Source organism: Sparus aurata, chromosome 11 (genome assembly GCF_900880675.1).
Source record: "Sparus aurata chromosome 11, fSpaAur1.1, whole genome shotgun sequence".
NCBI lineage: Eukaryota > Metazoa > Chordata > Actinopteri > Spariformes > Sparidae > Sparus > Sparus aurata.
The window spans coordinates 7,906,166-7,920,467 of NC_044197.1; the positions used below are offsets into that span (position 1 = coordinate 7,906,166).

General features: G+C 46.9%; 1 protein-coding gene across 4 annotated transcripts in view; it reads right to left on the reverse strand.

Moving 5' to 3' along the window:
• lnx1 (ligand of numb-protein X 1) overlaps window positions 1–14,302 on the reverse strand; it is a 36,734-nt gene that overhangs the window by 1,128 nt on the left and 21,304 nt on the right. For 2 of the 4 annotated variants that reach the window (XM_030432857.1, XM_030432859.1), the window contains 8 exons: window positions 10,763–11,019; window positions 8,413–8,568; window positions 6,219–6,427; window positions 5,603–6,031; window positions 4,340–4,474; window positions 2,192–2,369; window positions 841–1,087; window positions 2–160 (listed from right to left, as the gene is read on the reverse strand). In XM_030432857.1, the coding sequence (XP_030288717.1) occupies window positions 2–160; window positions 841–1,087; window positions 2,192–2,369; window positions 4,340–4,474; window positions 5,603–6,031; window positions 6,219–6,427; window positions 8,413–8,568; window positions 10,763–11,019 (1,770 nt within the window). The remainder of the gene's footprint in view (window position 1; window positions 161–840; window positions 1,088–2,191; window positions 2,370–4,339; window positions 4,475–5,602; window positions 6,032–6,218; window positions 6,428–8,412; window positions 8,569–10,762; window positions 11,020–14,302) is intronic. The other 2 variants (XM_030432858.1, XM_030432860.1) reach the window with 1 other exon arrangement.

A 14,302-nucleotide genomic window follows, 5' to 3' on the forward strand; every position in this document is an offset into this window, starting at 1 on the left:
CCTTATCCTGCCATCGTTGTAGGCCGGGGTCCCCTCCACGATGGAGCGGATAAAAAAGGATTGATTGCAGTTGACCTCCTCCTGACCTCCCACGATACTGAAGCCCAGGCTGCCCGAAGTGCTCCGCCGCAGGACAATGTCTTTGCAGCAGTAGAGATGCCTGCATGAGCCAAGGGAGAGATTAAAAACACTAATCTCTCAACTGCATCTTTTAATTATATATCCTCTATATCTATTCCTAGCTGGATTGCTGAAACCAGCCACGTGCTGAAAACAAAGGCTGTTTGAAAGAAGGTGTGATTTATTTCTCCCAGGAGATGTAAAAGAATGAGAATAGTTGGACCTCTATGTCAGTCTCATAAAGATAGTCCGGGGCTGAGTGAAAATGATATTAAAATCTTTTTGGATGCACCACTGGTGTAGACATTTCCATGGTGACTCAGAACTTCTTTCTGACTCCTAATCAATTCACTGTTTGAGGAGAAACACATTTTTATTTCACTTTTAAGTAGCAGCGGCAGCAGTTGTTTATTGCTGTCAGTGCACCGCTGTCTGCCTGACAGTGCATTGTAGTGAGATAAATTCACATGTTACACTCCGAGGAAAAGTTTTCCCTTCTCATAACTTCAGCTGATATAATAGCGGTGAATATTAAAGCTGAAAAGTTAGTTTGAAAGTATAATGAGCTCTCTCTCCCCAGCTGGCTCTGTCAAAATTGCAGTTGGCACCAGCTGGCAGAGGTCACAAGGCCCAGTGTGGTGCGGGGTGTGAATTATACCGGAGTGGAGAAAGTAGAAAAATGTATAAATACTGAGAACGCCGACATCGGCGGGGGCTCACCTGGGTAGCTGCAGCCATGACACCCACAGTGGGGAGTAGTCGTCATTGGGTAGTGGGCTCTTGGTGCTGTCTGTGGGTGAGGGTGTGAGACAGGGCGGCAACGCACACTCCTGCATGCTTTCCTCCGGAGGACGCATCTCCAAGACCTTTAGCACGACAGGAGAGGAGGTGTTCTTCAAGTTGGCAACCGCTTCGCCTCGCGTCACCCCCGTCAAGTCCACCCCGTTCACGTTTAGCAAGATGTCACCTGCGGGGAAGGAAGTGGACAGCACAGCTCATCCTCTGCCCACGGTTGTTGCCCTGTTGAACGCTTTTCAAAGACCTTACAGAACAGGGACTTATCATCTGCCTGTTTAATATTCAGCAACCTTCCCGCTACAACACAAAGGCAGGAAACCAAGTGCCACCTGTGCTCTAAAAGGCTTCCTAGTGATGAAAGTGGTGCAAAGAAAAACAGACGGCACGGTCTAGCATGCTAGTAAGCCCTGCATGGATATGCAAAGCACAAGAATGGTCTATTCTAATACACAAACATGTCTCATAACTGCACAAACATAGACAGCTGCTGCTGCTCTGTCCCATATGAATGCAGTAATGTCCATCTTGAGCCATGCACAGGACAAACACACTCAATTAACTTGTGTTTTTATGAACTTGTTATGCTCCATCACAGCATTTCTCCAATTCCTCTTACAAACAGACCTTCTGGCAGGAAGGAATGAACATAATGACAGATTTAATAAGTTCATGTTGTACGATACTGGAATCAGCACTTGCAAAAAACTCTCCCTCCCCTGACTTCAACTGCATTTTAGGCTACACGCTGCTGCTGTTACATCCAGTTATTTGAGTGCAGCTCAATGTTTTGCTCTATTTCAGAGCTGACTGACTTCATATAACGAATTAATTACGTACTCCACAAATTCTCCTCCGGAACACAAAAAGTCCTTAGTGCTGCTATGCTAATGTTTGTTTGTGTTTTTGTCTAAGTGTGTCGAAGCCAATTTGCGCAGCGCTGAACCACAGCAGAGTTTTTCTGCTGGATGAATGAACTTCATAATGAAACATGAGTCTTAAGTGTTCATCAATCACTCAGTCTGTTATATACAAAGTATTCATCATCAAAGCCAAATCCATGACAGTCTACGTGACACAATGCGAGCTCCAGCAGGCGACAAGCTCACCAAGCAAATGCTCCATCCACTAAATGAGAAATGATTTGCACAGAAGCACTGAACATGACATTCCTTGTAATAAAACTTGGGAGTAATAGTCTGATAATTATAAGATGGAGCATGCAGGTGCGTAATGAAATGAGACATCAAAGAGTTCATTAGTATTTCATTATTACCTTTGCGAATGGAGCCCTCCTGTCCCACCACTCCGTCAGAGTCCACGTTCGTGACATAAATGGGGAGGTCCCACCCTCGGCTGGACATGCCGCCCGCCACCGTCATGCCCAGGGAGTCGTATGGCTCCTTTGTCAGAGTGACCGTCTTCTCGTAGCATGCAGGCTTCTGACAAGAGTCCTTCACAGGCGATAAAGGACGGGGAGAGACAAGTTTTAGTGGGGGGTAGATTAATAATGGAGATCTAAAAGCAACACGGCTGTTTTTAGCCCCAACGTCATGTACTAATTTATGTTCCACTGCCGTGGTGGGAGATATAAAAACATGCAGGATATTCATTATTGAAGTTGTCACTGGGCGTCGTTCTTTGTGTATCCACATTCTTATGAACACAATTACTCAAAAAACAAACATGATATGAACTTAATTGTTGCACCAAGGGCACCTTCTATACTACATAATCTAATTGGGTTTTGGAGCTGCACATTTGCATATTAATAAGGACTGTTGTCTCTGGGAGCCGCGATAGACTCTTAATGATGGGAGAGTTCATATGAACACCATACGTGTTGTGCTATGGGGACAAGAGTCCAGTGACATAGACATAGTTGCTAATTAATGAATGACCTCATTAGCATAACTGGTCATGTATAATATATGGCGGTTATTAATATAGGACATCAAGCAGCTCGAGCGCCTCTTCATTTCGCGTGCATGCTGGACACAGAGAGACTGATTTATTCATAGGCGTCGTGATAGCAACTCGGTCTGCGAGGCCGTGTGTGGGATGAAGTGCGTGAGGTTTTATTTACGGCGAGTGTGTCTGTGTGTCAGATGGGGGAGAGCGAGGGAGAGTGGAGTAGTAATGAATAACACATGGACACATTGAGGTTGATGGGATGGAGCCTGTGCTGCTTCACTAATGTGCTGCATTCACACATTTCTGCTGCGCTCACAGGAGGAGATCACTCGTGGTCACATGTCTGACCCCGGGGCACGGCGCCGACTATGGCTGTGTGAACTCAGTTACTGCCTGCATACACAACACACTGTAGGTTGAGTAAACTGTTTACTGTACACTGCTGTGGGATGTACTGCGTTTGTAAACATACACGCATAATACGCCTTCATCAAGAGAGGAATGAGCCTACAGAGCTCCCAGTCAGAGCCACTAGCTGCCCGGCTAACTGAGCTAACTAGCTACAGTCAGCTACAGCTAGCAGCAGTCCTCACCATTTGTTCTGAGTGTAAATTTGAAAGGCGGCTAATTGTTAAATATTGTACCTTCAACATATTGTATCTTTCTAGTGTATACTGTATAAAACCAGAGTGCAAAGGACAAGTTGTGTTTTTTTCTGGGCTTATTTGTTGCCTGTGCACAGTGACTTTAGCTATTTAGTCGACTTTAGGGGTGCTGGTAGGATTTCTTGCCTTCAGACAGAGCCAAGGACACAGTTTTCCCTGGTCCCTAGTCTCTATGCCAAGCTAAACTAATTGGCTGCTGCCTGTACTTTCAATATTTACTGTACAGACTTTATGGAGTTGTCAATCTTCTAATCTAACTTTCTGCGAGAAAGTGAATAAGTAACTTTCCCAAAGTGTCAGTCTATTTCTTTAACAGGGTATTAAGCCCAAATCATGAGTGGTTTGATGCGTTTTTTTAAGGAAAGTTATCCACGGAGGCCTGCTTCGCTGACTGCAAATTTGAAATCATACATTTTCTGCTTCAAACAGTGAAACTAAAAAATAAATCTGTTAATCAAAAAATAAGTTGAAGCTGTCAAATGGATCATTGTTAGAGCTATAGCTATCACAAGGTTCATTAAGGATCAGGGAGAACTCTTTTAGGGAAGGATGGAGGAGGATATCCTGAGAAGTGAGCTGTTGTTTTCTGTAAAGTGAAAAAAAAGGCTGATGTGGATGCAGCAGCCCTTCTCTGAGTGGTGGAGAGAGCCTGATGTACTACTGAAATGACATGCTCAGCTTTGATGGGAGAATAATACCTCCACGGATCATTTGCACCTGAAAGGGAATATTTATCATGGGAAGGGGAGATGCAGGAACAGAGATCCTCTCCGTGTGTTGGTACTGTTCTTGTCTCGTGTACGTGTGTGTGTGTGTGTGTACGTGTGTGTGTGTGTACTGCTCACCAGGAGTGTTTGTTCTATATCCACAGGAGAATATGGTGGGGGGCCGTCCATGCCCCACGGGGCTTCTTGTAAGATGTCTGGGGTCGGTAGGCAGATCTGACGGGACACTATGAAGTGGACACCCTCCTCGCTTGCCTGGAGAACATTCAGAGTGAACACGTAGTTCAGACGTGAGTTGCAAATGATACCAAGGCAACAGACATTTGTAACAAGAGATTGACAAGACTGATATTAATCCCAATAGCGAGCTATCTTATCTTAGCGGGAGAACGGCTAGCCTGGATTCACTAAACGGTGTCAAAATCTGCCCACCAGCACGTCTAATTAGCGTTGATTGTATATCCCTGCAAGGTTTGTGGAAAAACAACAATAAGATATCATGCAGCCAAGACTGCTAAAAGTCTAAAATTGTGTTAATTAGTGAGCTTTAGATGAGCTGGTAGGTGGAATTTGTTACCTTGTCAGAGCCCTATGTTCAGTTGATACATAGGCACCCTTTAAAAAGAAATTAGCAGGAGAACCAGTTAGTCATCGTTTAAAATTCACTGCCACCCAGTAATAATCTATTTAAGTCTCCTCTCTGTGACTCAAACTTCGACTACTGAATGCCAGTCCAGCTGCTCATTCACACATTTACATGTAAGTGGGTCCAGGGGACACGCAGACTGTCTGGCTGCTTCCCTCTACCTCCACTCTGTCATTCCTCTGAGATTTCCACTGGTCTCTGCAGCACAGAGCTGACTCCTGAATTACCCAGTCCAGCCCATTATTGCCTTAATTGGACTAATTTAATTTCTTCCCTGCCAGTTCTTGATCTCTGACAGAAAGTGGCTGCTCTGAGAGGCCATGTTGGCTCCACAGAGACCCAGAAGAGCCAGGCAGGCTGTGCAGACAGGAACTCCGGGCCCGGAGACCCTGCAGAGTCAGCCGCAAACACACTGCAATTAACCACCATTAACCACAAACACACCACCATTGACTGGCATCAACCAGGAACCAGAGACTGCCGCATGGCTCGGTCCATCAGGGACTAACCACAATTAAATACTATTAACTGCAGCGAGTGCAGACACAACAGCACAGCACAACACAATTAGCCTGAATCACCACAATTATCTTTAATACCTCGGGGACCTGGAGTCAGAACAGAACACAGTTGTTTATGGTGTGCAACAACATGTGGACTCATTTTACTGTCACAACTATGCTAATCCCGCCGTCTTAGTTAAATCAATACCTTAATAGAAAGACCTGCTGACTGACCTGGATGAGCAGAGCTGCGTGTTCCGGTGCTCCGTAACGTAGATCGTGCCCGTTGATGGCCAGCACGCGGTCACCAACACACAGCTGTCCATCGCGTGCTGCCAGGCCGCCCTCCAGCAGGTGAAAGATGTAGACTCCGTGCTCCTCTGGCCGCCTCACTAGCTTAATGCCCAGCTGTTCCTCTGGAGTGGTTTTATTCAGGACCACATGGATGCTGTCATCCCTCAGGGGATGGTGGGGTAGGCCGTGAGACGGGTGGCCTCCTGCGATGTCGTGGCCGTGCCCGTGGCCGTGTGGGTGACTGTGCGAATGTGAGCGGTAGCGATGGCGCTGTTCTCTCAGCACGGTTAGCCGGAGGAGTTGGCAGGGCTGTTTGAGGGTCGCCACAGCGTAGCAGTGGGGTACGTTGCTGATGTCAATGCCGTTTACCTGAAGGGGCCAACAGAGATGCAGTTTAGAAATAGGACTTCTCTATTATGGTATAATGTAAGTGCTATATGAAGGAAACTCAAGCGAGAAGTCAAGAAACTCAAGTCCAGTCGCCTTTGTGTAGCACATGAATATACAACTTTGTTTACTTTTTACTGATTTGTGAAACTAATCTCGACTGTGATACCTTCAGGATCATGTCCCCAGGCAGCAAGCGTCCATCCCGAGCGATGACGCCCTCCCTGTAGATATCCTGGATGAGGATGCGAACCAGGGGGGTCTCATTGCCGCCGACGATGCTGATGGCCAGCGGCTCTGAGGGATCCACCCGTGTGATCTTAATACTGGTGAGTTCCCCATCAGGGATAAGGTGGTGCAGCTGAGGAAGAGCCAGCACTAAAAAGGAGAAGGCGCAGGAGAGAAAATGGCTGCGCTTAGCTCTGAATCTTACTGTACAACAAGAAAAAAATTGACAAATAGCCAAAAAAAACAGGATAGGAAGTGGGAGGAAGAGAGACGCATGGAGGGAGAAAGAGTGGAGGACCGTGGTGGAGAGGTTCAGCAGTGGAACCAGCTGTCTCTACTCCCCCAGGTTACTAAAACAAACTTGTACAAGCCAAGAGGGAAAATTGACTTGGCTGATCATCCTGCTCGATGTTTGTATCATTAGTCACTTACATCTGTAGAAAGTATGCTTGGGAAAACCCTCGATTTCTAATTTCCACAAGGTTATTACATGGGCGTACAGTTGTACTCAGAAAAGTATGAATGTATTTCAAAGCATTTCACGTTGATGTTAATTCAAAAGGGCGTACATCTTCTTCATTTTTCCTGAAAGAATTGAATGAAATCTGCCCAAGCGTTGCACAAGAGATTTTAAATATGCATTTGTAGCACATTCAGAACCTGTTTATACCTCTCAGATTGCCATTGAAATATGTTCTTCTCAATAGTATCGCATTCATCCTCATCCAACATTTATGAAAGATGTGTACTTGTCCGCCAGTTTCATTTCATTCACTCCCCCTCATGCCCAGTTGTGAATCACACTCCGCAGCAGAATGACACATCCTGGGCCGGACCTTGTGGAGGTGGGTGTGGATCTTCTGTGACTATTTTGGCCAACAGCCCTCGGCCAATAAATGACAGAGAAGATGAACTCCTCGCCGTATTTCTTCTTCTTGCTTTATGAGAAATGTCTCTCTCCTTATCCCTCAATGGGCCGTCTCCCTCTGTGTCCCTGGCTCCTCCGTAGCCTCAGTCGTTCGTTCTACTCACGCTGCACTTTCTCCATTCCAAAGTCAATATTTTGTCGTTATCGCAGCAGATTGCTTCCAGGGTGGAGAACACATGAACACAGGGACCTGCGGCTATTATGCAACCCCTCCTCCTCTCCATCACACTCGTCCAGCCTCCGTCTTTGTTCGGCCCGTCATTTCCCTCTTTTTCTCATCCCTCCGCGTGGACATTCCTCTGCCATTACTTATTATCTCTGTTGTATTTTCGGTATCCTCTCTTCCCTCCATTTGTTCTGTGTGGATCCATCTCTTCTTCAGACTTCCATCCTCTCCTTCTATCTTTGTCTCTCCAGCGGCGGGCAATGAATATTTAATCTATTCTCTCAGCCTCCTCGGTGATGGCCTCAGAGAATAATCTAGTCCCTGATCATTCGTCATCCTTCTTTCTTACGCAATACCACATCCATCCTCCTCTACCCATCACACCGCAGTTGTACTTCAACGTAATGCTCTCTTATCGTTAACTATATTTCCTCTGCTTAAATAGCCCCGATGGTGGGCAGCGGATTTTACATTGAAGACCCCTAGAGCACATTCTCTTTATGACATAACATGCCGTGTCACTGCCATGTCAAGAACGCTGCTCTCTCTGGAGACTACTCCATCAAGTTGGCGCAAACCTGTTGACCCTGGCTGTGTTGGGAGGCAGAAGGAGAGGAAGGGGGGATGCACGAGGGGATGAAGAGGGAGAGGAGGTGGAGAAGAGAGGGAGGACGTCTCCTCTGACCTCCCCTATTCCACTCTTGTCCAAAGTGCCTCAGGCTACCGCTCTCCCTACTGATCTGTCTCTAGTGATGCACCGGCGGACTTATGCAATCTGCAGCTGAATTATTAAAGAAACATATGCTACTGTTACACTGTGGGCTCCCAGCCGTGTCACCCTCCTCGTACAGCTGAGGGAACAACGTGGATACACACATTTGGAGGCACGCCCTCTCTCTGGAACCCTCTTCAGGGAATCACAAAGTGCAAATGCGGCAGTGACATAATACAATCAAGACACAACACAGAAAAGCACCAAACAAGCACAAAAATATACACGTCACAGGAGCCGAGCCAAGACACGCGAGCCCTGATCCATACCTTCCTGCGGCACACTGGAGTTCCTGGCGTTGTCCCTCTCCTCGGACGTCTCATTGCTCACCGCGTTGCCACTCTTGGTCCTCCTCAGGACACTGAATGCCCGGTTCAACCTCCTGAAGGAGCGGCTCCTCACTGAAGAACGGTCAAAGTTTCTGACTGCAGAGGAGACAGGGGGAGAAAGAGAGGCACTTTATACATCAGCTCACCCTCAACATGCCCGGACATGTCTGAACCTGCCTCCTCGCAGCCAATCAAATGCCTTCTCCTGTCCTGTAGTGAATGTTTGAGAGCTGTGTTTGGTGTGTTGCCATAGGTGATGGTGAGATGATGGAATACCTGTGATCCAGGAGGTCCACTTTGAACAATAAACTATAATACTGAAGGATTATCAGATGCCAAAACAGTGCACAGCGATTTATGATGTACAACTACAACCGTGGTAAGTTTGCAGTCATCAGTCCCCCGTTCTTCTTGATCATAGTGAGATAGAGTAGAATGATGTGCCTTTGTGAAGGGTACTGCTGAACAAAACTAAACTGTATTAAAGTTTTCTTTAGAGTTTCTGATCTCTAGTAGCACCTTAGTGTGTAACGGTTGTGTATCGTGCACACAAACAAGGATGTGCATGTCGGTGGGTTTCCTGATGTGACTCCAATATTGAAATTCAGGGTATCTACGAGCACCAATACCTCAATGTTTGGAACTCATTGGAATCCTTCTAAGAAAGTTAAATGAGTCAGCAACTCACCCTGACTTAATACATTACATGTAAATGCTAAAAACATTGAATTTCATAATGACAAAGAAACTGAAGGGGCGACCGTGGCTCAGGGGTAGAACCAGCGTCTTCTTATCAGAAGGTTTCGGGTTTGATTCTTCTGGTCTGCATGTTAAAGTGTCCTTGGGTAAGATACACAACCCCTGCCCCCCCCCCCCCCCCCCCCCCAAAAGCTCCTGATTATGAATTGCTTTTTCTGCTAAATGTAAACTGCATCTAATGCGGATTGGTCATGTCATAGTCAGCACACAGCGGCTGAAGTCATGTCATGGCCGATACCTGATGTGGCATCAGGTATCGGCCAGTATCTGCGCCAATACCCATGCATGTAAACATAACTCTGTTTAGAAGGAAACACAGTGCACCATCAAGGCAAAACTTGAGCCAGGCAGCCTTTTTTTCGAGCCCTGTGTACTGGGACACCTGCTGTGTTGCTGCAGTGGTCTCGCTGAGAGGAATAGAGAGACTGTGTTTTTGCCTCTAGTCCTTTTTCTTCTGAGGTGTATTTGTTGAGTTACTTCCAACATGCTCAAATATTGTGTCTTTTTCTTTTGTGGATGGATGAAAGCTTTCAACTTGTGGCTCTTTAATTAATAAACTCAATCTGTGCTGGGTATAGTAACAGGGTTGCGTAACTGCAGCAGTGATGTAACACACCCTGGACTTGACAACATTCAAAACGGACCCTCCCCCGAGAGACCGTTGTCTAGTGCTTTGCTTTTCTTGGAAGAAGAAGAAGAAAACAGACATGGTGGAGGAGGCTGCAGTGGGGAGGCAGCAGTCCCAGCCTGGCTGCACAGAGCACGGGGCAGCGAGCCTCTGCAGCGCCCCTCCCTCCCTCTGCGGGCTCGGGGAGATGCGAGGGCTCCTGACAGCCACATTATTCTTTAAAAGCACCAGCCGCTTCTGGAGCTGACAGCTTGTTCAGCAGTAGTGGCGCTTGTGGTGGTGGTGGGCGCTCGGCCGGCCAGGCTAAAAGTGCTGGTGCAGCGTCATTTGGTGTCCCCACTGCATGTGTGCGCTCACACTAGGGGTGGGGGGGCAAAGAGAAACACTCGTGACTGCTTCCTGGTTTCACAGGTGGGAGAAACGGAGGGGTGAGAGGGGTGTTCACGTCACTGGGCCTTAACACACACTTTCATCGGCTATATTTAACCCAGCTCTCCTTCCATTTCTCCTTGACTGCATAATGTAACTGCCCTCTCACTCTCAAAGAGAGATTTTATGGATTGCTGAAAAAAAAAACAAGTCAGTGGTGCTAATTGGCTAATAGGATTTCTATCAGAGTACGTTAGGGAGAACAAAGACTGTATTCGAGGTTGAACGAGCGCCCTGGTTATAAGTCTGCAGGTGTAAGTGTATGTTTGAACATAGGTCGCTGGCATCTGGTTTTGACTGGGAGACTATGTAACCGTGGAACTGGAAAGCTCTCTACGCCGTATTGATTTTCAATCTGTCATTCTGGCAAACACTCCCTCCAGCTCCCTGTCTCTGGACGGGTAACATCAGGGTAACGTCATGCAGGACTGAACATGACCACACACGAACACAAACATCCGTTCGCCCACTCACACTCACTCTTCTTGCTGCTGCTGCGGGCGGCCAGGCTGGTTGTGCTGCCCGACTGACTGTTGGGGTCCTCCATGCTGGGGTCGAAGGCGGGGTTGACCAGACCGGGCTCGTCCGACAGAAGGGCCACGGCGGCTGAGGTGGGGCCGTCATTGGGCAGCGTGGCGATGGTGAGTTCTGACGTGCTGTCGGTGCATTCACCCTCCTGCGAGCGCCGCTTCCTGTCCGCTGAGAGCCCATAGTGAGAGGCCCCTTTACACCTGCACACAGGGGTTTAAAGGTCAATCTCAAACTCATGTTACACTGCCAGCATGGTGCGATTAATAATGGACATGTTGATGAAATGATGACTGATGATTTCACAAAGGTTGCTCGGATTCTGTTATTCTCTCTTATTATCACAGCAGAGTGAAAGTCAACAAATTCATGTTAACGTCTAACGGAAAGGTCACATTCTCAAGACTAATGCGAGCAGATTTCAGCCTGAGGCTTTCTGCACACTGACCTCTGTCTTCTGCTTTGGGACTGCCTCACACAAAGACTTCTTATCTGACCTCGTCACTCAAACAGCACTTCTCTGAGATACCACACAGCCCGTACAATAAGCCACAACAACATGAGTGTAGTTCCTGGTGCTCTCACTTAAAATTATGCAGCACCTCTCTGAGAATGTACCAGAAATGTCATATTTACTCTCACAAAGAAAAAAAACAATTCCTGTTGCCTGCATGCCGTCTCTGTGACGGTATCTGTAATCACATGTAGGATGGGTTTTCTCTGTGGGTGTGAGCGTTGGCATCCCAGACAGATGATTGAACACAAATGTAAGACAACACCCGTTAGAGAGCAGAGAGGGCGGGTAACTGACACAGAGTTTGAATATAAAACAGAGATCGTCTCCATGTTGTTTTTGTAAAAAAACAAATCTAATTCTCAAGTTCCAGATGTCTCCTCCCTGTCAACAACCGCGACACATTCACAGCCTCTCTCTCTCATTCACACACACACACAGATACACACATGTACACACTTGCACACTTATTATGCTGCACGCCATAAAAGGCTTTTCACACTGACATTATTAAATTGGGAATGTTTGTGTGTGAATTAAAGATATCCCTACAGAGTTGGGTGGTGTATTGTTGGAGAATTTTTCCTCCATCTGTAAGCCATAAAGACTCTGAGCTGACGCTTCATCAGAGGCAGGAATAACACTGGCTTGTCTCTCCGGCTGTCTCTGCGGAGCCATCAGCACAAACATTAACTGGGTTTTAATGAGCTGGATCAAACCCAGCCTCCACTTCAACAGTAGCTCAGAAAACGAGGAGCGGCGTCGTTCTCCTGTGCGGATACCGCTGGATCTAACACGCGGGATGTCAGGCCATGAATGAAGGGTTGAGGAAAAGCAAATGGTGGCCATGATTGCAGAGAAAAACAAGATTACATGCTGGTGAGCCATTCGAGCCCGGAGAGGCCACTGCCCCCCTCAGGGCACCACATCAGTAGAAGCAGCATTTTGTCTCAATAACACAGCTGTCAGAGTGGGTCGTGCACTCTGTCCATATTTCACAGGGAAAATCATTTCAACCTGAAGTGGGTTCTATATCTCACTTGTATCCATGGGACTCACTGTTAGATACAGCATCACACAGAGCTGAAGTACCTATTGATCTCACTCTGAGCTCTGACATCACACTACAGTACAGTGCATGTGTCTCTGCATGTGTGCATATCGATATACCTGTGCGTGGGCAGTGCCACCGGCAGTTATTCCTGTTCACTCAGTTAGTAAATTGAATGCTATCAAGCATGTCGGCGCAGCAACATAGCACTTAACTGAGTGAAGTGGTTGAACAGAGCAATATTTCAATCAGCTGCAGAGGAGAGGGCAGCGCTGCACTCCTGAGAGGGCAGAAGCTTTCCTCGTGTCACTCGCGATCAATTAGAAGAATTAAAGTTGTGTGCGGCTCGAAACACCACTGGCACTCACATAACTGTCTTCAGGACAGGAATAGTAGCTCCTCAGACAAATACCTTTGTGCCTGAGAACAGAAAAGGCAAATGTGTACATGTAGGGCTCAGCTACTGGATGAACTGCCAGGAAATTTGCCATGGATATTAGAGTTCCCTGTAGGCTACGTTCTAACTTTGTTGTTCCTTTGCCGTTTCATTTAACACCATCAAACTTTTCATTTGTTCACTTGTTCCACTACTTTGTGGTTAGTTAATTAGAAACGCTAGGATGCTAATGTGCTAAACAAAAATGGTGGACGTGGTAAACATACACCCCGAACATCATTAGCATTGTTAGCCTGCCGACGTTGGCACTGAGCTCAAACCACCATCGTGCCGAGGTTCAGCCTCACGCTCAGACTCCCCAGCCCTGGTTGTAGACTCTGTCCTGTGAACATTTCACCACACTCAGACTCGCAGATAAACAAACGAACTGACAAACATTACAGATTCCAGCTTTAATTGTCCTTACTGTTACACACATTAGAGCTGCTGTGACCATTCCTGTGCAACATTGTCCTCATTAAGTTTAATTCCTCCCAGCTGCTCTTAATATCTTCATCTATATATAGATCCGCTGCCTTCCAAAGTCTTGTGTAGCAGCACTGACTTCAGACGCTTGACTGAACAATTGCTTCCCTTTGATTTACACACATGCACACACTTTTCATAGGCTCGTATAGGACGTCTGGTCCAAGCTGACTGTATGGAATTGAGGCCTTGGACAACATTCCCCTGTTTCAGCGCGGCTTGTGGAAAATGGAGAACCACAGTCAGTCAGCGGAGATGGCCGAATACCTTTGAATACAGGTTCATTCAGCTACATAAATCTTACAGACCACCCAAATCTTTGCGAAATGTCTGTCCGAGTAGTAATGAATGCACGCTACACATACACTTTGAGAACGGGAGATCTTAAGGGGTTCGTTTCTAGTGCATGCATATATATAGTCTGTGGATCTCAGACACGAAGGATACGAACCAAAGAGAAATATATTTAGAGCTGTCACTAGGAACAACAGATACAAGTTGTAGTGTGTGATGAGTCCCAGAAACATAGAGGCCGTTATAACAGAGAGTCTGAGACAGCAGCCTTTGTTTAGAGTGCCGTCGGTTTATTAAAGGCTTTGTCTCCCGTTAATTAAAATCTCCTTCCTGCAGGGCACAAGTTGCCTTTAAAGCACTGCCATGCCTCAGCTGCCTAGACTTTGAATGTCTGACTTTTAATGCTAAGGCCGCCGCCTGTGCTGTCTGAGGTTAAAGGCAGGGACGCATGACAGAAACCCCTTGTATCCCTCACCGGGGTGGTCCTGGAGTTTCAGAGCCGAGCTAAGCGGGCCAATTAAGCGCGAGGTGCTGTGCATCGAGGGAGGTGTGCCTGCAAAGATCTCCTCACTTTTCATCCTTCTTTTCCTTCCTTCTTTTCTTCCTCGTGTAAACAAACATCCTTTATGTATAAAAATCATGAGTGTGCTCACGCAGAGCTACCCTTTTTCCTCATGATTTTTTCAGGGGGGATGATCGCTGAGC